The sequence below is a fragment of the Lygodium microphyllum genome, chromosome 4 (assembly GCF_053477565.2).
Source record: "Lygodium microphyllum isolate KBCC chromosome 4, Lygodium_microphyllum_v1.1.10, whole genome shotgun sequence".
Taxonomy (NCBI): Eukaryota; Viridiplantae; Streptophyta; class Polypodiopsida; order Schizaeales; family Lygodiaceae; genus Lygodium; species Lygodium microphyllum.
Genome location: NC_141138.1, coordinates 142,415,456 through 142,440,180, shown reverse-complemented (window position 1 = coordinate 142,440,180; position 24,725 = coordinate 142,415,456). Strand labels below are relative to the sequence as shown.

Below are 24,725 nucleotides of genomic sequence, written 5' to 3'. Positions count from 1 at the left end.
TGAGTGCTCTTCTAAATTCTATTACAGCAAACTATCATAAATTATGAGACAATGTCTAATCTTGGGAGCTTCAAATGATGCCTAAACTCGTCCCAAAGTGCCGAGTATAATGCCAAATTAATGCTCGAGAGTGCTCAAGAGCTCAGGAGCTAAAGATGATGACTAAGCTAATTAGAGATGGAGGCTAGCAAACTAGTGCAATTCACGTTGAGTTGTTGGTCATTTTTGCCACCATTGCGGAGTTGAATGTGGCACAAGGAGAGCTTTAGTAGGTTATATGGAAGCCCTAGAACAAACCTCAAGTGATGGGAAGAAGCCAGAAGAAGATGGAGCTCAATGCATACCTTGAAGATTGAAGCTATAGCTGCCCATAACTATGAATTGTTGTAGGTATTTGAATGGAAGCTAAAGCAATGTCGGGTAAAGCTCTCGCTCTCAGGGAAGATGGCTTTAATACCAGTCGAAGGAAGTGAGCCTAGAGTGGAAGTACTTGAGTGTAAGTAAGATCTATGGTGGAAAGAGCAAGAGCAAGAGAGACACATAAGATGTGGGAACTCCCACAGTTACAATGTGTGACCTGCCTTCCCTTTATTCAAATGTCACTGAAAGAATAAAGAATGAAGTGACATTGATGGGCGCCTGCCACCTGTAGTGTATAGGTGTGCAGATACTATCAATGTAGTAATACACAAGCGGCTAGGCATAGGCGCCTTTACCCCCAATAGTGCATGGAGAGTGAAGGGCCATGTGAAGAGATTGTGTTTCATTTTAAGGAGAGGGATATACAATAAGCGAATGGGTCGACATTGACTCATTCTTTACTTTGGGGAGTTGGTAGAGTATTGAGGGATATTTTTTCCCTCAACTTCATTTGACCCCTAGAGTCTAAGAGTTTGGGTCAACAACATTTGGCCACATGTTGATTATCCCCACTCCTATGACTAGTGCATATAATGTTTGCCTACGTGTGGCATATCTCTAAGTTCTTTTAAAGAACGATAGCTTCTAAGTTGCTAAGGCCGCTTGTTCAAGTTAGGCTGATTAAAAATGGAGGCTAGCAAACTAGTGCAATTCACGTTGAGTTGTTGGTCATTTTTGCTGCCATTGTTGAGTTGAATGTGGCACAAGGAGAGCTTTAGTAGTTTATAGGGAAGCCCTAGAACAAGCCTCAAGTGATGGGAAGAAGCCGGAAGAAGATGGAGCTCCATGCATACCTTGAAGATTGAAGCTATCGCTGCCCATAACTATGAATTGTTGTAGGTATTTGAATGGAAGCTGAAGCAATGTCGGGTAAAGCTCTCGCTCTCAGGGAAGATGGCTCTAATACCAGTTGAAGGAAGTGAGCCTAGAGTGGAAGTACGCGAGTGGAAGTAAGAGCTATGGTGGAAAGAGCAAGAGCAAGAGAGAGAGACACATAAGATGTGGGAACTCCCACAGTCACAATGTGTGACTGGCCTTCCCTTTATTCAAATGTCACTGAAAGAATAAAGAATGAAGTGACAGTGATGGGCGCCCACCACCTATAGTGTATAGGTGTGTGGGTACTATCAATTTAGTAATACACAAGCGGCTAGGCATAGGCGCCTTTACTCCCAATAGTGCATGGAGAGTGAAGGGCCATGTGAAGAGATTGTGTTTCATTTTAAGGAGAGGGATATCCAATAAGCGAATGGGTCGACATTGACTCATTCTTTACTTTGGGGAGTTGGTAGAGTAGTGAGGGATATTTTCTCCCTCAACGTCATTTGACCCCTAGAGTCTAAGAGTTTGGGTCAGCAACATTTGGCCACGTGTTGATTATCCCCACTCCTGTGACTAGTGCATATAACGTTTGGCTACGTGTGGCATATTTCTAAGTTTTTTTCAAAAGCGACTCCTGCTTTACCGTCCCTTTTGTCCAGCTCTATTGACATGTCACATGAATCACGATACAAAGTCTCAAGATCTGTGCACTGATGATCCTGAGTCCCGGCTTTGACCTGATATGACTGCCATTTGCTGTCGATGCGGACTTCTGTCAGAATCCGAAAGTAAGTCTGCTGCGTTGCCTTGATGGTGCCCCTGCTTCTATAAGTCTGCTGCGTTGCCTTGATGGTGTCCCTGCTTCAATCGGGAAAGGAAGAAGGACACTGAATCGCATCATACGGCGAAATTGTGCATCTGAGGCACACTATTTTCATCAAGCTCATGCAAAGGGGGCTGAGCTGAGGTCTTCTCCCTCAAGAGATGAGTTCTGATGCTGGATCACTCTCTGCAACACCAGCCATCGAGAAGACGTATGTCCATGGCGTTTACGACGCCATTGCACCTCATTTCAGTTCCACACGGTTCGCGAAATGGCCAAAGGTTGCCTTCTTCCTCGAGTCTTTAGATCCTGGCTCCTTGATCATTGACGCTGGATGTGGAAACGGTAAATACTTGGGACTAAACCCCAAGTGCTATTTCGTGGGCTGTGATATAAGCCCTTCCCTTGTTTCAATTTGTTCCCAGAGGGGCAGCGAGGTCCTCGTTGCAGATGCACTATATCTGCCCTACAGGTCCGGATTGTTTGATGCTGCCATATCCATTGCCGTGTTGCATCATCTCAGCACCGAAGAGCGCAGAAGGAAGGCCGTGCAGGAGTTGAGACAAGCAGTTCGTAAAGGAGGAAAGATCCTTATAACTGTTTGGGCAGTTGAGCAAGAAGACAGGACACTGCTGTCCAAGTGGACACCATTGACCTTGAAATATTCTGAGGAATGGGTCGCTGGAGATTTGAGTCCAAAGTTAACCACCAAACGGCCAGCTAGTCCTCTTCAGAGTATCGGGGAGTATGACTTGCTAAGCGGTGTACCTGATTGTACACCTGGACTGGTGGAGGAAGCCTCAGTGGGGGCTTTATCAGGAAGCTGTGGAGGTGATAACCCAGTGACAGACCAAACAGAATCACTTGGTCTTGATATGTGCGTAAAACATCAAGATTTTTTTGTGCCATGGCATTTGCCATATCACCGTGCTGAGATTGGAGGTGCTGCTGAAGCTGTTGCTAGTGGTTTTGCAAAGAAGGATGATAAGAAGGCTGCAGTTGTGTATAATCGATACTACCATGTTTTTGTTGAGGGAGAGCTTGAAAGGTGTGTTCCTACTTATTTGTTGGCTTGCCATACACAGTTTTTAGTGTTTTCTGTTGCAAGTAATGATTTACCTGTTAAAGAAAAAAGAAATAGCTTTTCCTGGTCTCTTAACCGATGGTCATTTATTTCTCAATACCCTTCTCTTAGGCTAGTAAGCAATTGCCCTCAGCTGAAAAGCTTCGTCATGTGAGTTGGGAATTTTTGGGTAAGCTTTCATGAAGTTCTTATCTATGCACTTTGCATCCATAGTGTTTATGTTAAGCCAGATGCCATTGCCACTTTACCATATTTGTTTGGCTCTCAAAACTGCCCGAAAAGACAATAAAATGGATCAATATAATTTAGAAATTTTGGTAGGACAGTTGGCTCAAATTTTTTAATAAATTGGACTCATTGTGCTTGGCCACTTTCATCCTCTGGGACTTGTTGTACTTCACCAGCTCTCCAAACCCTCTTTGCTACCCATCACCTGTCACCAACATTCTCTCTTATCCCTCATCATGATCATCATCTTCTCCTACTTTCTTCAAGTTGCTGGCTTGCTGCCCCATCATCCCTTAGGACTTGCCTATGTCTTAGCCTACTAAGCTTTTATGTCTTAGTTACCTTCATTTTGGGAGTTTCCTATCCACATTGCCTCTCCAACTTTGGAGGCTTTGTGGTGACACTATTCCCTCGCCATGGAGGATAGTGCTTCTTATCTTCTTCCTCCTCTTCTTCACATACCCCAACCTATTCAGACTTAGGGCCAGTGGCAGTTTGGAGTTAAGACAAACACATACAGAGAAGGTGGCCCAACTTCACTCAATATATTTCACTATCTACTTTGGAACAGGTCACTATCAACTTAGTCGAAGGTATGGTGGAGGGAGGTAAATATGAGTCTTCTCATTAGCCTGTGAGGTTGGCCACCTCCCAATTGGGGGAGGACAAACCACTTTCAAGATGATTGGCTAGGCCCATTAGCAAGTTTTATAATCTTTTGAATTGTATGAGCCAAAACCCCTCTTTGTTGCTTCTTTCGTTACGTAGAAATTTGCTGTAAATTACCCAGGAGACCTAGATCAGTACCAATATGTAAACACAAATAGAGAAAGTTCTAGACATAGGATAACACAAGCATGTATACTTGTAACTTTACCTTTGGTTTCATATGAATATGGTTTTGAAGCTACTCATTCTTACATCTTGCTCATTCCTACCTTCTCAAGCTTACATTTAGGGTATGTTCCCATGCATTTAACACTTTAGGCTTAGATCCTACACTTTCATTGTCTTCTTTAGGTTCTATTGTCTTCTTATTTGGACCTGTAGGTTTAGGTCCTTAAGTCTCAAGCCTAGGCTCCTCATCTTTTCCTTAGACTAGCTTGGGTACTTCCTTTATAGGCATTTAGCCTTCTTTAGGTTTCCCTACTGACCCTCTAGGTGAATGTGTTAGAAGTGGGTGCAACGATGGAAGAGTAGAAGATTGTTGTAATAGACTGCACAACACGAGAGAAGAGAAAGAAGAAAATGTTAGAATTTGCCAATTCTATGGGCAGTGCTCAATGTTTTAGTTAGTTGGTTTGTAGTGTGAACATGACTATATTAAAAAGTTGTGTCACCACTTCTAAAGTTAGTTCTCTAGAGTTAGATGAACTCTAGTTGAGTTAGGAATAGCTCTAAGTTACTTAAGACCTATTGTACTTTCATTCTATTATTCTAGCACTTGTATCTTTTGAGTGTGAAACTGCTGCTCACTCTTGCTTATTGTCTTGTGTTCACTCTCTCTTTCTCTCTCTCTTTCTCTCTATTTCTTCATTTTCCAACATTTGGTATCAGAGCAACTTCTATGTGTGGATCCCGAATAGCCACTGGTAGCCAGTGTTACTCTGCCAAGGTCCTGCTGTAGCTAGCCAATGTTTAGCCCAAGGAAGGGAAGTTGCTATGTTGGAGGAGGTACTGCTGCTGCTTTTAGTCTACATGTAGTCCTATATGTAGTCTTGCACGTAACTTTGCACACATAGCCTCTCTCAATCCTGCTCATAATATTCTTAGCCCTATCCACCATTTTCTTAGCCTTCCTCGCCCTTTTCTTAGCCCTGCCCATCATTTTCTGCAAATTTGAGAGAAAAATATAAAAATCCTAATTTTTCAAATTTGGGGGTTTTTGAAAATTTTTGCAATTTCTCATTTGTCTTTCTTGTCTCACTTTGAAGAAATTTCAATTTCTCACGCTTCGTGCCAAGGAATTTGGGGATTTTCGATCGACTTTTCCAATTTCCAAAATTTCTTAAAATTTATTTGGGAAAAGTTGGGGCGTTTGCCCAATTTGAGTTGTGTGAATCTCCACCAAAATTGCCAACATTGTGTAATTTCTAACATTGGTGCGAGAAATTTGGGGATTTTTAAATTTTTGGCTTCGACATGCATCACAAGGTGGATGCTATTGGCACGTGGCCCAAGGTGACATTTTTGCAAAAATTCAGACTTTAAGGTATATATTTTTTCAAGTTCTTTGAAAATTTGTGAAGAAATTTGGGGCTTTTGCCCTACATACATTCCAAGGGAGGAAATTAATGGTGCAACAACATTTAATTACTGCTATAGTTAAATTGAGCAGTACATTTTGAAAAAAGTTAGAAATTTGGGTGAGAATTAATATTAAATTGCTGAAATTTTTTAATTTTGTGGACATGCATTATGAGGTAGGTGTATTACAGTAGTATACAACAATGCATTGCTCTTATTCTTGTGGTTTGAGTGCTGATTCAAGTGACATTGTGCACACTTTGGTATTTGTGTGACAATTTGATACTTCTTTGATAATCTTGAGGGATTTTGGTACTCTGAGGAATACACACACTATACTTTAGCATTGAAGTATTTGGTTGCAGATTTTTTCTCACTCTTGATAGCATGGCATGTCACAAAAACTATGATTAGAGCAACATCCTTGGTGTCCTCACTCAAGAGGACAAGCTTGATGGCTCCAACTATCCGTTGTGGAGTTTTATGGTCTACAATCTTTTTGTTGCGAAGGACTTGTGGGACTATGTTACAGATGACTTGTAGTGACCAGGAGGTCTCGCATCTCAAGCACCTTAGTATCACGCTCAGGGACAGGTTGCTAGTGGTGCTGCTCCTTCCTAAATTCAGCAACAAATGCACCCTTTTTGCAATACCCAGTGTATGACAACTTGATATCCAAAGGGGTAGCAAAAGACTATGATGAGGGTGAAAAAGCAGTGAAGTTTGAGTCCTTCAGTGGTGTACAAGATAGGCTGAAAGCTTTGACTTTCATTCAGGAGGTTGATGCAGCCTATTCTGGGGGGAACTTCACGAAGTCCTCAAAGATTCGAAAGGCAGCCAGTTTCTTGAAAGGAAATGCATTACAATGGTGGTCCACTCTTTTGATGCAAGATAGAGCACCGTCAACGTGGGTATAATTCAAGCAAATGTTTGCATCAAATTGGTTAACAAGTACCTTTGAGGTGGACGTTATGATAGCTTGGAATAAGCTAGATACTGAGGAATGTACGAATTTGGAGCAATATAATATGAAGTTTTGGGATACATTGCTGCCTATTACTTCTTATCATCACCTTGTACCCCTTCATGAGCAAGTGGAAAAGTATGTTTGTGGGCTATCTAAAGGAATTAGGGATTTTTGCATTAAATCCACTATGTCTAGTATGTCTTAGCTCGTAGAGATTGTTGCTATAGCCAATGCTTTGCTGCATGGGAGGATTCAAGTTTCCTAGAGGGTGGGGGGAAAGTCGAATAAAAAGTTGTTTAAGGTTGAGAAAATGGGCTAATCTGAAAACTATCTTGAAAAGTGGCCAAAATAGCAAACAAAGGGCTGGAAACATTGGCACAAGGTAGGGAATTGATGGTTGCAAATAAATGTTTTATTTGTGAACAGGAGGGTCACATTGTAGGGGATTGTCCCAATAGGCAACAAGCTAGAAAATAAAAAAATCAGGGATATTCCAAAGGAAAGAAGCCCAAAACATCAGTGGGATTGGTGCCCAACATTGTTAGTGATAAGTTGAATGATGATGCTACTGAGTTGTACAGAGTGTGGTGCAAAATTTGGGCTCAGCATGCATTGATTTTCTTTGATAATGGTGTATGAGCCAACTTCATCTCTGTTGACATGGCAGTCTACCTAGGCAACAAAGAGGATGAGATGGGACCCATGGGGGAAGTTAGAATGGTATGTAAAGACCATGTAGAGCCTATCACACCCTCATTGGAAAGCTTCGGTTATATATATAGGGATATGTGGATAGCGAAGAGTTCTTCATTGCTCCACTTGAGGGTTGTGATTTATTGCTTGGTATGCCATGGTGTCAATGTATGCATGGAGTGATTGATTCTCGTGCAAAAAAGATCACTATTCAGCATAAGGGAAAGATACTCACACTTGATTTAAAGTTGAAATGTGAATCTGTCCCTGTTGTATTTGCAACCACCATTTCTAAAGTAATGAAAAATCATCTTTTAGCATACTTGGTTTATTCTAAGGATATAGATGATAGTGAGAATATTGGGAATATGTCTAAGTTAGAGAAGTATCGCATGTCATTTCTAAAAATGTAGTTGATTGCTTCTCTCAATCACTTCTAGGGCAGCTATCTCCTGAAAGGCCAAAAGATCATGGCATAGATCTTATCCCTGGAAGTAGCCCACCTAATAAGCCACCCTACAAAGTTAGTCCAGCCCAACAGGAGGAGATTACGAGTTAGGTAGAGCATTGCAATGGACTTTATTTTTGAGCTTCCTAAGACACTGAGAGGGAATGATGGGATATGGACTATCATTGCAGGCTTAGCAAACAAGCCTATTTTATTCCGATGAGGAAGAAAATAAAGGATGATTATATGGCACGATTGTTTTTGTAGCATATCTTTAAGTATCATGGTATGCCAGAGTCGATCATTAGTGATCGAAACCCTCGGATGATCAATTTATTTTGGAAGGGATTGTTTGAGAATATGGATACTACGCTGAATTTCTCATTATCCTTCCATCCTCATACAGATGGTCAATATGAGGAAGCAAATTCCATAATGTTAGATCTTTTGAGGTGCTATGTTTCAGGCCATAAGACACAATGGGAGTAGTATTTGCCCTTGGTTGAGTTTGCTCACAACACAGTACATAATGCCATGAGCAAAGCTCCATTTGAGGTGGTTGAGGGTGGCAAAAAGGTACCACCTATTCTGCAAACTAAGGATAAGATCTTTGAGGTTGATCATTATGTGAAAAACTTGGATGTAGCCTATGCAAAGATAAAATATGCACTTCAGAGATCGCAAGAAAAGCAAAAGAGGACAGTTGATTGCCACAAACGTGCTTTGCAGTTTGGAAAGGGTGATTATGTATTACTACGTTTTAAAAAGGCAAGGTTAAAAAAGATGAAAGGAAGAGAAAGATTGTATCTAAAGTTGAGTATGAGATACTATGGGCCCTTCCAAGTATTGGAGAAGATCAGTGATATGGCATATCGACTAAAATCACCTCCACATTGGCGGATACACAATGTCTTTCATGTCAACTTGTTGAGGCCTTTTCATTGTAATGTGCTAGAGGATATGTCGTTGAAATTCAGTCCGAGATTAAGGAGCTGGATGAGATTTTAGTACCTAAGCAGATTTTGGCACATAAAGAAAGAAATGTCAAAGGTAAAGTTTCTAGGAGATACTTGGTGAAATTTCAGAATTATTCACCAATGGATGCCAAATAGATGGAAGAGGATGACTTGGCAGACTATCCTCAATTATTGCAGTTTTACCTAGATGCCTTTTAGTTAGAGCCAACTTTAGTTTGGGCTCCACCAGGTTCAATAGAGCAAGGGTCCAGAGTGTTGCTTGATGCTCAAGGGGGAGGTAGCACTTCCACTCCTCCAGTTATGGACAACTCTCGTATGTAGTGGATCTCAGATGTATTCAGCATGTATCCAAGGTATTGTGCTAATAGTATGTTTGCCATGAGGTTACTACTGAGTGTACTAGTCACTATGAGATGTATGTAGATAAGTATGAGTTTCTCCCGGGCACTGGAACTATACTTTTGCATCAACTTATGATGAATTTGGCATGAATTTTACCTCAATTTTGAGACAAAAATTCTGATCAGTTTTTTATCAACTTGAGAACCGTTTATGGTTAGTTTTGGGATCAGTTTTTGCATTGATTATTGATCAGTTTTTGCAATGAATTTGTGATCAGTTTGGGGTCACATTTGCAGCAGTTTGTGATTAGTTCTTAGATCAACAAGTGATCAATTTATAATGTGATTATGCTCAGTTTTCAATGGTTTACATTTGGTTCCATGGACAATAGCATATGGTATGATGCCATTGATGTTTTTAACCATGGTTTATGCTTGGTTATGCTATGCTATGATTTGGTTTTGCCGGATGAGTTGAGCTCATGAGAAATAGACATGTCACATGATAATTTAGCAATGTTTTTGAGATTCTTTGTGAGTCTTATATTATGTTGTGATGGACTGGTAATTTTCAGCATGTGCTTGGCACATGGAATGGTTGAGCAACAATGTGCAATGTTGTGTTAACTATGATGCCTTGTGGAAATTCCAGTCTACTATTTTACTTTTGATGCATTTGGCAATGCAATTGAGGACGATTACAAGGATTTTAAGGGGAGGGTTGTCATGAGAACATGTATTTTTGAAACCTTGCCTAACATGTAGATTAATTTTTAATCACATGATTAAGTGAATGTTGTATATATGAGGTGTAACTAGGGTTAGAGTAAATTTACGAACTCGAGATCCAAGGAAATCATGAGATGTCAAAGGTAAAAGTTGCTATAAGTTATGCCGCACAGGTACTTGGTGGTATCTAGTGCTAGTTGTTGGGCTTTGTTATTCATTTGGCCATAAGTGTCAGTTGGCGGTGATACTAGAGAAGTGGCATTTAATGGTATCTAACACTAATCTGATGGTCAAAGATGGCATAGAGATACTCGAGAATGGGAGTTGCCGAGTTTAATTATTTTTCACGGCACCGAAATTATTATTAGATTAAATTTCAATATTTAAAGATTGAAAATTAATATTTATTATAGATAATGTTGAAAAAACTATTTGGGAAGGCTGTCACTTGTCAAAAATGCCCATGTAAGATTGAAAAACGTCTTGAGAGGTCGGAGAGAGACATGTTAGTGTATGCATCTTGCGCGCGCGCGAGAGAGAGAGAGAGAGAGAGAGAGAGAGAGAGAGAGAGAGAGAGAGAGATGTTGCTTGTTTGATTTGCAACCATTGGAGAACCTTTTGAGGCAGCCAAGGGTAGGAGAAGACCAATCAACAACAGGTGACAATATCTACAAGGTGTTGAGATAGGGCAGCAACAGTAAATGATTAATTTTCTTAAATCTTTGCATTTACAAGCTATTGAGACAGGGCAGGACAGGCAAATGATTGATTTTCTTTAGTTCTTTGCATCGAAGAAACTCTGAATGTTCTCTCTCCTCGGCATTCTGTCTCATCTCCCAGCCTTTCTACAGCCTTGCTCTGAAGATTACAGCATTGAGATCACTAGAGGTCGTGAAATTTCAGATTTCTTTACTATAAACCCTAATCTGCATAAATTCTAATATGCAATAGAAATTAGGGTTTAGTAGCAGCCTCGGGAAGTGTGCCAAAAATTGGAAGCTCCAAGACTTGGATTCAACAAGGTTGAAGCTGTTTTTAGTCAAATTCAGGTGGAGGGACCAACAAATCAATGAATTTGGGGCATTTTCCATCTCCATCAAAGCGGGTAAAGGCCAATTGACTATCCGAATTAGAAGGTAAATCAGGCTGAAGACTTGTTGGTCATTTTGGACAGCAAGGGGAGTTGTAATACTAAAAGGGATTGGGAGAATCCCATTGTACATCAATTTTTCTTCAATTAAGTTAAAGAAATACTAAAAGGGGCGCCAGTTCTGGGGCCAACAGGATAGGGTGTCCATTGTCCAAGATTGTAAGTTAATTTACATTTCTCAATTTTGGAATAAATATTATTGTTTTAACTAAGTTGTAGTTAGGGAATTACCACCCATCCATGGAAGGAAGGTTGGTTTCATTTGCTATGTTAGATATGGGGATGTCTTCACTATAATTTGGGGATTTAGTTCACCCAAAATCAACATGGCATCATCTTGTCACGGTCATAGTATATGGACAAGTTGTTACATAGGATTAATAGGCAAGATTGCAAACCTATTTGCATTCCTATGGAGCCAAGTTTAAAGTTGTCTATGCATGATGGTGAAGAGATGTCTGATGTTGCAATTTACAAACAAGCTATTGGCTGTCTTATTTATCTTTGCAACACATGCCTTGACATTAAGTATGCAGTATCTTAGGTGGGCCAGTGATGTAGACACTAGGCAATCTATTTGTGGGACATTGTGTCTTTTTGGGCCCCTTATGCATTTCATGGCTAAGTAAGAAACAACCTACAGTGGCTATCTCGTTTTGTGAGACTGAGTATAGGGCAACCGTCACTGCAATAGTGGTATGTGTATGGTTGCATAGATTGTTGGTCTACAGATTTATTTGGAGGGTCCTACACCCATTCTTTCTGACAATTAGAGTACTATTGTATCGGCACGGAATCTTGTGTTTCATACTTGTATGAAACACATTGAGGTACATTACTATTATGTCAAAGAGAGATGCTATGTATGAGAGATTATTTTGATGTATGTCCCTACACAGGAGGATGTTGCAAACCTTTTCACCAAAACACTTTCTCGTGAGAAGTTTGAGGCTTTTCGAAAGTCCTTGAACTTGCTACCCTTTGGTGATTAATCTTCGTGTCCTACCACATTGGCACTATAGGGGGATGTTAGAATTTGCCAATTCTATGGGCAATGCCAAATGTTTTAGTTAGTTGGTTTGTAGTGTAAACATAATTGCATTAATAAGTTGTGTCACCATTTCTAAAGTTAGTTCTAGAGTTAAATGAACTCTAGCTGAGTTAGGGATAGATCTAACTTACTTAAGATCTATTGTACTTTCATTCTATCATTCTAGCACTTGCATCTTTTGAGTATGGAATTGTTGCCCACTCTTGCTCATTGTCTTGTGTTCACACACACTCTCTTCCTCCATTTCCACCATTCAGTCCTTTTTGCTCCATGTTACACAGGTACAAGACGGGCTTCAATATGTGCAGTTTGTCCTTCTAGAGCCACATCTTCCCCTAGAGTTTGATGGAGTGGCAAATGCTTTGAGGGCACAAACATCATCTACACCTGTGAGCTTCACACATATGTCCTCGATGCTTCTTGAGTATGAGGCATCTTTCCATCTACAGGGTAGGCTTCTATCTCATCGTGGAGAATCAAGTGAGGCTTTTGCAACTTTAGAGAGGGGCGAGAAGAAGAAGTCGAAGATCTAGTGTTATCACTGTGGTAAGAAGGGACACTTGCGGAAGGATTGCAAGGAGTTCTCAGCCTCACGAAAGAAGAAGGAGAAGAAGAAGCGAGATGCGGACTCCTTCGACAAGTCATCCTCTTCCTTCGACTCTAACTCCAGTCCTCTGGGGCTAAGGAGAAGTCCAAGGTGGGATCCTTATTTGCAGATTGAGGGAAGGGCTTGGTTGTTTCTTCCTTTGCTGCTTTCTAGTCCAGGTGATGCGGTCATTCCTCACAACTCTCCAATGTTGGAGAGGGAGTGTAAGAGGGTGATGCAATGGGGCAGCCGAGCCTTGTCTATATAGGTATACATGTGCACAAATTCCAGAGAGGGATGTCCCTAATGCATCGATCGAAGTATGGCAAGTTCAAATTGTGGAGGTGGGATTGACCTCCAGGTTCATGATGGGCTGTTGTTTGACAAGGCTTGGCTCCTAGTCTTGAGCTCATATGAGGGGACAGTTTTGCGGGCTGGCTAAAGGCGGGGAATCCATGGTCACATATATTTAAAGGCATTTTTGACAGGCTGGTCTTGTATACTACAATGAGACATTGATGATGGACACAGAGACATGCTATGGTTCGTCTCTATTTTCAAGAGTTGGTACGATTGACTTCAATATTAGGTTCTCTTCGAGGCACCTTGGTGGTGGCTTGATCACCCCTTACTTGGGTATCCATGGTTCTACTCTGGTGGTTCTATGTTGTATGGACTATGATGTGTTTATCTCTTTGTATCATTGTATCGGATCACCCATGATCTGAGAGAGGGTGTTAGTAGGATTGTTAACTCATGTGTGAGTGCATGCATGCCATTTGGGGTTGGGTACATTGTCCTTGTTTTAGCATTTTTATTGTGATTTATTTGTAGCATTTTAGGCATTTTATGCGAGTCAGCGAGCTTTTAATGTTGGCCAACCAACTTCTGTTTTGACATATTTATTGTCTCTTTATTAGGGCTCCTCCTCCTTAGTCATCATCATTCACCAAGTGGACTTCCTGTTGGAGAGAGGAGCTGGTGTTGATGCCCACATAGCCAGTGACTCACTCTTTTTTGCCACTATATTGCATTTGGTATATGGAGTCCATTTCTTGAGCGTTCCTCTGAGTTCTCTTCTTTGCACTGTTCGCTCTTTCTTTCTCTTTTGTCTTGTGTTTAGTGGTTTACTTCAGCACTTGTTTATGCATCCATTGCTGCATCACTTTTGACATATTTACCTTGGAGTGTGGGCTAATCAATACATTGGCATGGTCATGAAAAATTTGTGCAATGTGCACGTGTTAGCAGAAAGTGTAGAGTGCACATTTCTCTACAAATCTCATATCATACTTCCAGAACTAGTTTTGCAATGCACGCAAAAGGGTGCTCATATGATATGCATCTTGGGAACCCCTATATTTTAGCCTTTAGGGCATTATTAATTTTAGGGGGTCCTTCAATTTTGGGAGCCTTAAGCTAGCATGAAATGCAAATCCTAGAAAGGGATAATGCTCTAAAAATAATTAGTTTTGTCTTGATAGTTCTTAGCCAAAGAAGGATAGCCATAAACAAGAGACAAGTGTCCAGACACTTTGTTATTCAAGCTTCCAAGTACCATTCTAGTTGTCCCAATTGGTGACATGTTTGGGCACTTGACATGTGGTACTTGAGTTTACTCTTTGCACTTGAGCCTTCTTTCCTATAAACAGAGTTCTCTTACTTTTAGTTTTATATTAAGTATCCTTGCTATAATCCATTGGATAGTAGTTGAGGAAAGCCCCAAAATTGCTCGCATCCATTTCCACCATCATCCTTCACCTTTTCAACATCATCTTTCAATTTTCCTCTCCTTTGAAGGGACTTTGTCATAGTTAACCTTCAAGAAGTTGTTGGGTTCGATGCATGAGAATTGAGTCCTATTTGGCCTGAGAGATTCGATATGTCTTGTATTGTTCAATGTATATCTCGGCATGTGTCGAACTCCTTGGGAGCTGGCTGTGAGTACCACTCTTGTTCGGTCCTTGGCATAAGTTGAGTTGGAGATTAATTTGAAGATGAAGTGTTTGAAGTCATCTTCCCTTCTGTGCTCTTACTCCTCTCTAATGTCAAGCTTTCAGATCAAGGCTTACATACTCTTCAAGTGTACCTAGCTCTAATATGTAAAGAAATACTTGGGCAAAGAAGATAAAAACAAAGTGTACGACAAACATAATCATAAACAATAGAACTCAAAGGTGAAGAGTGACTTGGAATGAAAGAGAATGAATGCTGAAAACACACTATGCTAAATGAATATAATGATCTTGACCCCCATGTCTCAAAGTGGACCGGGGCAGAGATGAATTGGAGATTGTGTCATACTTTAAACAGATTCTCCTAAAACGTAGTAGACAGCCTTTGATGTTAGTCAGCTGTTGTAAATGTAGATCAGAGTGTTGAATCTGTCTGGAATAGGCTGATCAATGGCAGCGGCAACAGGGCAGCCTGCACATGTGGAAAAACTTAGGCAGCAGCTAAGAAATGCAGACTAGGCTGCAAATGCAGCAGTTGGCAGCAAGATGACTGCTGTAGGGAGTGCCAAAGGTGTTGGGTGGCAGCAGGTGTTTGCAAGTTAGTAAGTTCATGTGTGAGTATGTATTGTACTTGTGGACTGCACATTTTTTTTGAGTTGCACCAGTTTGTTTTTGCCTAGGATGTAGCTGCATGGTTATTACTGATCACTTTGTTTTCGCCATTTTCAGCTGGCCGACATGATCCTGATTATTGGCTATATATAGCGAAGCCCCCTCCTTTTCAAACACATTGTCAGCATGCTTTGTTACTTGCAGGTCCTATTGGAGAGAGAGAACCGTTACCGGTGCCCATTCAGTCGGTGACCCATTGTTGTATTCGACTATCTCATGTCTTGGTATATGGATTCCATTTCCTGAGCATCCTTTTGAGTTCTTTATTTGCAATGTTCTTCTTTATCTTTGCAATGTCTCTTCTTTCTTGTGCTATGTACTCTATTTCAAGTTTCACACACTTCCATTGCTGCACCCACTTTTGACATGGTATCAGACGTCTGTGTTCGGGATCTTGGTGTTGTTTTCTGCTATTGCAGGTCTGCCTTCACACTTCAGCATTGCTGATCTGCCTCCTCTTGACTGCTGCTATCCAGGCGACTCATGTCTATTGCTGAACAGCTTGTTTCCAGCCATCTGCTGCCTGTGTTTTTCTATAGCAGTCTGCGCTTTAATTTCAGCATTATGTAATTCCTGTCTTGCCTGCAGTTAATGCTTGTATTGACTGCATTTTGCCTTTCAACATTTGCGCTTTCAGTTGTTCTCATCTTTGTAGGTTGGGCAACTGATTTTTCAAACTCTATTGGTTGCGTTTGATTAGATTTTCCCTATTTGAGTAGTCATTTTGTGATTAGCTGTCTCTACATTGTGTGTGAACTCTTGACAATGGAGTGTTTGCTATGTTTTGGTTGTACTCTCTCTTTGTTTCTCTTCTTTGCTTTATCTTCTCATGCTATCCTCTCCAAATAGCACCACCTTGCCACTCAATTGATGATAAACTTCATGGTCCTAATTACCTAACCTGGAGTGCTATTATGAAAGCATGGTTTGAGTAGAAGCACCTGTGTGTGTCTTGCCCTTGGAAATTGAGTTGCCGACCATAAGATTCGCAATCAATCATTTTTTGGGTGATGAAGATCTCTTCTTTCTTGGGTCGTGTAATCTATTACAATAGTTTCACACGGTTCCATCAATGCACCACTTTTGACAGTAAGTAGTTGCAAATACAGCCTTCTAGGTATTGAATCTAGAGACTAATGGCGATGCATATCTCCGGGCTAAGTTGGGCAGCAACTGACAACAAAAAACACAAGTGCAGACATCTCTAGAATAGGGTCCAAATGATGGGTGATTCTTGTTAGGGAAGCACCTCAGCTAGGGTAGGCTGGATACTAATTTAGGAACTGGGATGTCCGTTGAGCGAGGTGTAGATGGCAGTGCAACAGTTTTGCCATCTTTGACCTTCAACTTGTATGTGTCTCATGGATGTAATTTATTTCAAAATAATTCCATTTTCTTGAAATGTTTAGTCATAGAACTGGAGTATACTTTTTCTTAGGGTGTTCAATGGAAGAGTTGAGTACTGTCCTTCAAGCCATTCAAAGCTTTAGAGAGGAGAATCCAAGGGAAGAAGAATCCCATTTGCTTTGAGGAGACAAAGCCATAGCAAACAACGAAACGAGTTAATCAAGAAGCCTATCTACTTTCAGGAGGCCAAGTGGATCAAATGAAAGGACCTATTCCACTTTGAGACCAAGAAAGAGATTGCATTGAAATCCATCCTTTTCTTCAAAGTTATCTGGTGCCTTTCTTGATTGAGGCTTATCAATTGTCCCACATTTCTTTGGCGGGTTGACCATATTTCAGGCACAATTGATCAATTGTCAGCCCATTTAGGGCAATCAACAGCAAATTGGCCCTCCTGGGCAGCAAGTTGACCAGTTTGCAGCTCCATCTATATATAGTTGGCTGTCTTTATGCCTCTCTCCATTAGTTTTCCATCACGATCTTTTTCCTCGTTTTCATCTCCTTATCATCTCTTGCACTCTCTTCTCCCAGCTCATAAGTCCAACACCCTCACTAATGTGGCATTGTTGACATGTGCAAGGGTTGACAATATCGAACCTTCTTCACATTTAGATTAGATCTAAGTTTTGTTCCTTCATTATCTATGTGTTCTTTTGCTCTCACTCTCTTCCACTTTCTTTCTTTGTGTTCTTGCTTTTGTATTGTGCAGTCACATGGTATCATTGCCAATTGTGCATGGAGAGATTTCCTACAGCCTATTGTGTTTTTCCTTCTGCTCTTTTCCCAACCTAATCATGCTTGTTTGTGTTGAGACTCTTGTGAGGAAACAATTGGTGATTTGTGTGTTATATCTCTTGATTAAATGCAGCCCTTTACTTTGTAGATTTGAAGGATCAAGATGTTGGACTGTAATAATAGAGATCATTGGGACTCCCAAAGACCATGAGAACTATCATGAAGATCAATGAGACTATGAGGATTGTTGCAAAGATCATTGAGATCATGAGGATTGTCACAAAGGTTGTCATAATTGTGAGGATTGATGCAAAGACCAACATGATCATGATGGGGATCAAGATGTGGACCGTGATTGGCCTTCCTCTCGTCCCCCATCCATTCTTGTTTGCCTTCCCTCTTCCTTTTCTAAGATGTTTCTTCCTTGTCTTACCCTTGTGGCACCACAAGTGCAAGTGCCTATAATTCCCAACTTTTCCCTTGACTAGAAGTTGGATGGGACTAATTATGTCATTTGGTTGTACGAAATTGAGGCCATCCTTGATACCTTTGACCTATAGGAGATTGTGTTAGTCCCTCTTTCTCAACCTATTGTAGATCTCCACAATAGTTTTTTTGCAGATTTAGCATAACTTTGGGACAAGCTCAGCTCTCATACTTGCTTCTTTCTCTTTTTGAACCACAATGATGTAGTCCTTGTTCATGTCAAACACATCCATCTTGTTGCTGAGATCTAGACTTGATTATCTTCATTATACTAGGTCAAGACATTTGCTTATCAGATGACCCTCGAAATGGGGCTACAACATCTAGTTGATGCAAATTTCCCCACCATGAAAGACCACATTAACATAATGGAGGAGATTTGGTATGAGTTAGGATTGCTCAGAAAGAATATCTGGCTCAAGGATATGGCTATGGCACTCTTGTTACATCTCCCCTCACTCAAGTATGATGTTCTCTATCAAAAGACGACGTACCAGCGAGACAGTTGGGTTTGCGGGGAGGAACACGGAGTGAACTCGGTAAACATTGAGAAGAGAAGAGAAGAGAGAAGAAACTCTGATGAATGGAATGATGAAGATCTGAACCATGGAGTGAATGTGATACAAGGAAACAAGGGTACCGTAGCACAAGAAAGATGATGAAGATAGCCACGAACCATGAACTGCAATGTTCTCTTGAAGGGGTGTGAGGGTAGTGGAGAGGTTGGAGAGAAGAGGTGATAGATTGAATGAATCTGCCGTGTATAGTGAGTGACAGAGGCAGCCTATAAATAGGCAAGAGACTATCTAGGGTGGCGCTCGGAGGGAGGGCGCTAGCTGTCTAGGGTGGCACCACACTAGGCGCCCCTTTTTGGGGCTGTCCATTGTGAAACCCTAAACGAAAAACGCAAAATGCAAAACTGTGGGTGAAGGGTTTCTCAACACCCCCTCTCAAGCCCAAAAAGGGAAAGAAGAGAAGAGCGAGGTGGAGATTCAATGCTACATGCTAAAGAATGCGCATGCAGCAGGTGCCATGTGGACAGTGTCCCTCATGGGGAAATTGTTCACTTGCCCAAGGGCCCTAGTAAAAGATGATGAAAACATGCAATGCATAGGAGGAATGTCAGGCTTTGTGTGGTGCAGAGAACCATAAGGATATGCTCGTACTTGATCTCGGGAGTTGGCTCCATGCTGACCAAGGGACGAAGAAGATCCACCCTGTAATCTGAGAATACCACTTGAAAGGAGACCTTTGAAGATAGTCAGGAGACTACATGAGCTGTAGAACTTGAAACTCAACTTCGGGAGAGAAGCCACTAGCTCCATGACTCCATGTTGGAAGGAATACGAATGCCTAGCTACCAAGTCATTGTTAAAGACCCAAGGGCCCCGATCTAGATAGATTCTCTAGCTCCTAGGTATGAATAGAGGAAATGACTGCTCAAAGGAGAGCCACTTCTCGAAAGTGAAAGGTAGTGGTGTGTGAAGAACCTCATGGCACATAGGATCTCTCTCTAAATCTGAAGGAGTAGAAGTAGGAGCCCCCTTTGGAAGCCGAAGAAGAACTAGAAGTCCCCTCTGAGGGCGAAGTAAGAAAACCCCCCTTTGAATCCGAGTCGGTTGCGCCTTATTTCCTTGAGCATAATACTCCGATAGCCGATGTAGAACGAACTTCGTGGCCCGGAAAGGAGAGGTGGCACAAGGAGTGCGTAGTGGAAGACGCATATACTCCGGAGGGGTGGGGAGCAAAGGTCGATGTCGATAGTCATCGGTGGAATGACCGATCTTGTCGCAGTAGGAACACCTAGTAGACTGGTCATCTATTGGGGAAGAAGCCATGGGTACCAATGTGCCTTACACAATGTGTGCCAAAAGGGGTACGAGGGCAGTGAAATGATTAATAGTGAGCTATCAACTGCAGGAGGGTGCTGCCAGTAGCATGAAGTCAACCGCCAAGTGCATAAAGTGCCGCCAACTGTCAGGGAAGAGCCATTAGCTGCAAACGCAGCCTGCAGCAGTGAGGGAGGAGCTGCCGGCTGCAAAATATCACCGCCAAGAGTCAAGGAGGAGCTGCCAGTTGCCGCCAAGGGTGGGCAAAGCAAGAACGAAGGGCAGACTGGTGGACAAAGGTTGGAAGGTTGCTGCTAGCTGTCGCCTAGCTGAAACGCAGGCTGAGAAGGCAAGTGGAGGTGTTGACGGTGGCAAGGAAAGCCAAACACAGCAGGGGATAAGTGCTGGAATGCTGCTAGGTGCAGCAAAAGAGCTGCCAGCAATAAACGCAGCAAAGGGGAGGTGGAGGCGGCAGCAGCTGCCCTGAACACAAGCTGGAAAACAACAAACACATGAGGGAGCAACCGCCAGTTAGGGTGTTGATGCAACGAAAGAAGAAGAGAAGTGGATGCCGAACTCGCCACCAGTCTTTGCCTTCATTAGAGTGGAGGATCTTTGCCACTGTTTGAGCAGATCCAGCTCTGATACCATGTCAGAAGACGACATACCAGCAAGACAATAGGGTTTGCGGGGAGGAGCATGGAGTGAACTTGGTAAACATTGAGAAGAGAAGAGAAGAGAAGAGAGAAGAAACTCTGATGAATGGAATGATGAAGATCTGAATCATGTAGTGAATGCGATACAAGGGAACAAAGGAACACGGAGTGAACTTAGTAAACACTGAGAAGAGAAGAGAAGAGAGAAGAAACTCTGATGAATGGAATGATGAAGATCTGAATCATGGAGTGAATGTGATACAACGAAACAAGGGTGTCGTAGCATGAGGAAGATGATGAAGATAGCCACCAACCACAAACAACAAACCGCAATGTCCTCTTGAAGGGGTGTTAGGGTAGTGGAGAGGCTGGAGAGAAGAGGTGGTGGACTAAATGAATCAGCTGTGTATAATGAGTGACAGAGGCAGCCTATAAATATGCAAGAGACTGTCTAGGGTGGCGCCACACAATGGGCACCTAATCTCTTTTTGGGCCTATCCACTGTAAAATCCTAAATGCAAAACACGAAACCCTAAACGCAAAACGCAAAACTCAAAACTGTGGGTAAAGGGTTTCTCAACATTCTCTATACCAACCTTCCCACTTTATGGGTGCAATATATGGTATACTATCATATTGGTAGGATTAGTAACAATGATCAAGAGTAGGATGCATGTCACAAGGAGACATGTTTAGATAGAGCAGGTACTGCTAGCCATGCTTTTGTGACTGGCACATTTGGGGATGGGCCAAGACAAAAGAAAAAGAAGAAATTTGAGCAAGTTGACAAAGCTAAGGATGAGAAGTCCAAAAGTTGTCCCAAGTTCTTCCCTCATTGTGGAAAGGCTACTTATTTAGAGGAATCATGTTTGGCTTAAGGTATATAGTGAATGACCCTCAAGATGAGACTACAACTTGAATTTGTTGTAGATTCCCCCTCACCATGAAGGACCACATGAACATGATGGAGAAGATTTGTTAATATCCCTAGGGAAGACCATTCAATTTAAGAATATGGATGTGATTGTCACCAAAATGAGAAATGAGCTTAATGATTTTATTAAACATAACGAAGATTTTAAGTGAAAATAAACTTTAATTATAGTACCCCTAGCTCTGGGTATAGTGAGTATTGCATCAATAGTGAAGGATGACATCAGACATGCAGTGGATAAGTGTATAGACTATGTGTTACAAGAGCAAGGCAACAGTAACAACGTGCAATGTAAAACTTTAATTAAATTAAAAGTTTGCACGTTAGAATTGAGTTATATTGGAAATTTTACCCAATAAGCAACTCACTTAAGGCACTTGAGTTATAAAGCAAACCTTGAGCTTAAGTATGGTCTAATGAGTAGCTCACTCATGATTATTTGAGAAGCTGAAGTTTAGAGAGAGCCATTATTTTTTTCTTTGTTGTAGAAATTGCAAGCTTTAGCCATGGAATATGAGTTGATAGCATGAATGGAATGTGGACAATAGCTAATCTTCTTCTCTTGGCATGGAGAATCCATTGGGAAGCCTTATAACTCCATATTCAACAAGGTAGCTTGCCGGTTTTGAATTAGATATTAGAAAATCAAGTTATTATAGCACTGCGGGTTGCATCACTTTCTTTGCAAGAAATCGCTCTATTTGTGAGAGGAATAGTATGGGATTACATAGAAACTATATAGGCTATTGTCCAGACAAATGCTTTGTGAAATTAGATTCAAATGCTGGCTATGATTTTTAGGGTTTGGTAAGTTGAAATGTTCATTCGCATTTTTGAACACCACAATTGATTGGAGGCCAACATTGAAGATGACAAGGTCCTTGTGCACCCGTGGATCAATTGTGCCACGGTCCGCAAGAAATTGCTGAATACAACAATTTGTAACCAATTTTGAGCCTACATTAGTAATCTAAAGAAATAACAAAAAGAGTGTCTAGCTTTGGGGCCAACAAGGGCCAATGTGTGGTGTAGAAGCACTCTAGCTCCAATTTTTTGCTCAATTTACATATTTGCCAAAAAATTGTGATCTACCCTTTGGGCTTTTAAAGGCCAATTTCATGGCTCTTTTGTTGGGGTATTGTCATCTTTCTAAAGGAGGTGAGCTTGTGGTCAACTTGAGATGCAGACGCATGCACTTTGGCTTGCTATTATTTAGTTACAACAAGGTTTACACTCCCCAAAAATACTATACAAAAAGGGTTAAATAGTAAAAGATGTCACACAACAGTGGTCATAGGAGTGAGGAATAAGAATCCCCTCTTGAAATCTCTCAACATATTGTTTTCAAGTCATTGAATGCTGAAAAATGCCTCAAGACAACAAGCAACGAATCTGATCAGTTAGCATGCAGCTCAATCACATGCAACTCCACAAGTACAAGGTACTCAAGGCGTAGCTTGCAATTGATGTTATGAACTTGCAGCACTTAATTCAGCAACCTCAATTTGCTGAATTTATGCAGTCAATTTGTGATGTTAAAGGACAAAGGGTTGCTTCACATAAAAAACAGTCAAGTGAGGTTTATGGACAATCTTTTTGGCCAAATGTATTGCATACACCAACACATGCAATGCTGAATGTGCAGGGAACTCCAGTTAAATATCACGTTCCTCGTTAGGGAATAATCTGTAGCATTTTTGAAGGCAGAATCAGCTCTCTCTACATCTCTCTCTCTCTGGAAATTTGAATACACAAATGGGCCTTTTGGCCAACCAAGTGGACTTGAAGATAGATAGAAAACAATATAGGAAGCCAAAAGGTTACAAAAAGACAGGGCTATAATGAGAGGAAAAGGGAATCACGAAGCAAGCACAACCGGGGTGCTCTGAGTGTGTGTGTGGCTCATGCTCTGAGCAAGAGCAAGCTGATACTCACTTCAGTTAAACATTCTGCTTTGTCTAGGGTCTGTAACTCTTCTCTGTTGCATGTGAAGCTGCATAACTCAATTTCAATTCAATCTGATCAAAATTCACACTGCCATCTTTGGTTGTGTATAGGGAATGCTAACCCTTGCAATTTTTCCTCTCATGTTAGTTCATTGTTGTCATACCTTTGGTTCTTGTTACAGCCATCATGATTCAGGTTTATCTGTATAGTATTCTCCACTTGGCATCTCTTTGCAACTTATGCTGCTGAGTCCTGACTGTCCTCTTTATGTTTGATGTTAGTTTGAACAGTCTGTCCTCTCTTCACTTACAAGCAGGGTCTGAAATTTAAGTTTTGATCTGGCCCCATTAATGTTTCCTACCTGTAAATTTGATCCTGCTTTTCCAGATCTGCATTTTGGGCATGCCTGCATTACATCTGGTCAGGCCCACTGCTCTGGCTGCCTATCAGCTTATGTTCCACCGATAAATGAAATATTTGGTGAGCCCTAATTTGATAACACAGTTCAGGGATTTGGGATCCTTGTGCATTTCAACAGCCATCTATTTTGCGTGGAATCTTCCAGTTCTAATCCTCTTGTGTCTCTGATACAATCATGGAAAAACAGTCTCTTATTTGATTTCACGTGATATCTTGTCACTGGGATTTCCTCAGCTGTTCACATAAGCACATTGTCACTTAATCTTGTTAGCCTTCATTCCTCCTCTCATACCACATTACAGAGGGAGGGAGGTCTAGTTCTTAGAACCAAGACAATGGACACCTATGAGACCTGAAAAGGAGAGAGAGAGAGAGAGAGAGAGAGAGAGAGGATTTTTTTTAAAGAATTTGTCTTTTAAAGCAGGTTGGTGTCAACCATAGAAGGTATACGTATATTGGAGAGCTTCTATGATAAATCCAATTGGTGTGTCATCCTGGAAAGAACATGAAGAGGGAGATCGTTCAAGCAGGCAAGCCTTATCATGGTACTCAATCATAGAGGTTCTAAGTATTTTGGAGGTCTTCTATGATGAATTCTGCTAGTATGGTATCACCCTGGAAAGGATATCAAGAGGATCAGGCAAGCCTTTTGTGATACCTGTATCTCTTGTGCATTTTGCAAATAACAGTGTGTCTATGTTGTGAAATACAGTTATAATGAAGGATAAAAGAGAAAAGGTCTGATACCTATCATGCATACAGGACAAAGGAGGTGATTTTGAAATGGATTGCTGCACATTGTGAAGATCAAAGTGTGTGAGCTCAGGTTTCTTTCTGTTACTCAGATGAAGGTCTCGTTGAGAAGTGGAGAACTTTTGGAGGCCTTGCTAAAGAAGACACTCCTAAGGCCTTTTGGCTTTGGTTTTCTGAACCACAATGAACCTGCAAAAGGACCAGATGCTGTCGCTTGATTATGGGGCTTTGTTAAATACTCCAGACATTACCTGTGTGGTCGTAGACTAACTGGACTTCAATTATGTTTCTGACAGTCGTCTTCAGAAGGAGAGCTTCTGATTTTGTTGCACATCAACTATGCATAAAGGGATTCTCTCTCTCTC

The 24,725-nt window shown here is 41.3% G+C and overlaps 1 protein-coding gene across 7 annotated transcripts; it reads left to right on the top strand.

Moving 5' to 3' along the window:
- Positions 1–1,877: 1,877 nt before the first annotated feature.
- LOC148037701 (S-adenosyl-L-methionine-dependent methyltransferases superfamily protein) lies at positions 1,878–24,725 on the top strand. Of its 7 annotated transcripts, XR_015690677.1 has the most exons (5): positions 1,878–3,113; positions 14,936–15,119; positions 15,251–15,417; positions 24,032–24,247; positions 24,370–24,725. XR_015690677.1 is itself a non-coding variant. In XM_087676640.1 (3 exons), the coding sequence occupies exons 1-2, from the start codon at positions 2,227–2,229 to the stop codon at positions 24,114–24,116; spliced, it is 972 nt and encodes a 323-aa protein (XP_087532766.1). In that variant the 5' UTR covers positions 1,879–2,226; the 3' UTR covers positions 24,117–24,137; positions 24,320–24,725. The 7 variants fall into 7 exon arrangements, 2 of the variants coding, with proteins under 2 accessions (XP_087532766.1, XP_087532765.1); XR_015690674.1 differs by lacking the exons at positions 14,936–15,119; positions 15,251–15,417 and adding an exon at positions 23,575–23,667; XR_015690676.1 differs by lacking the exon at positions 14,936–15,119.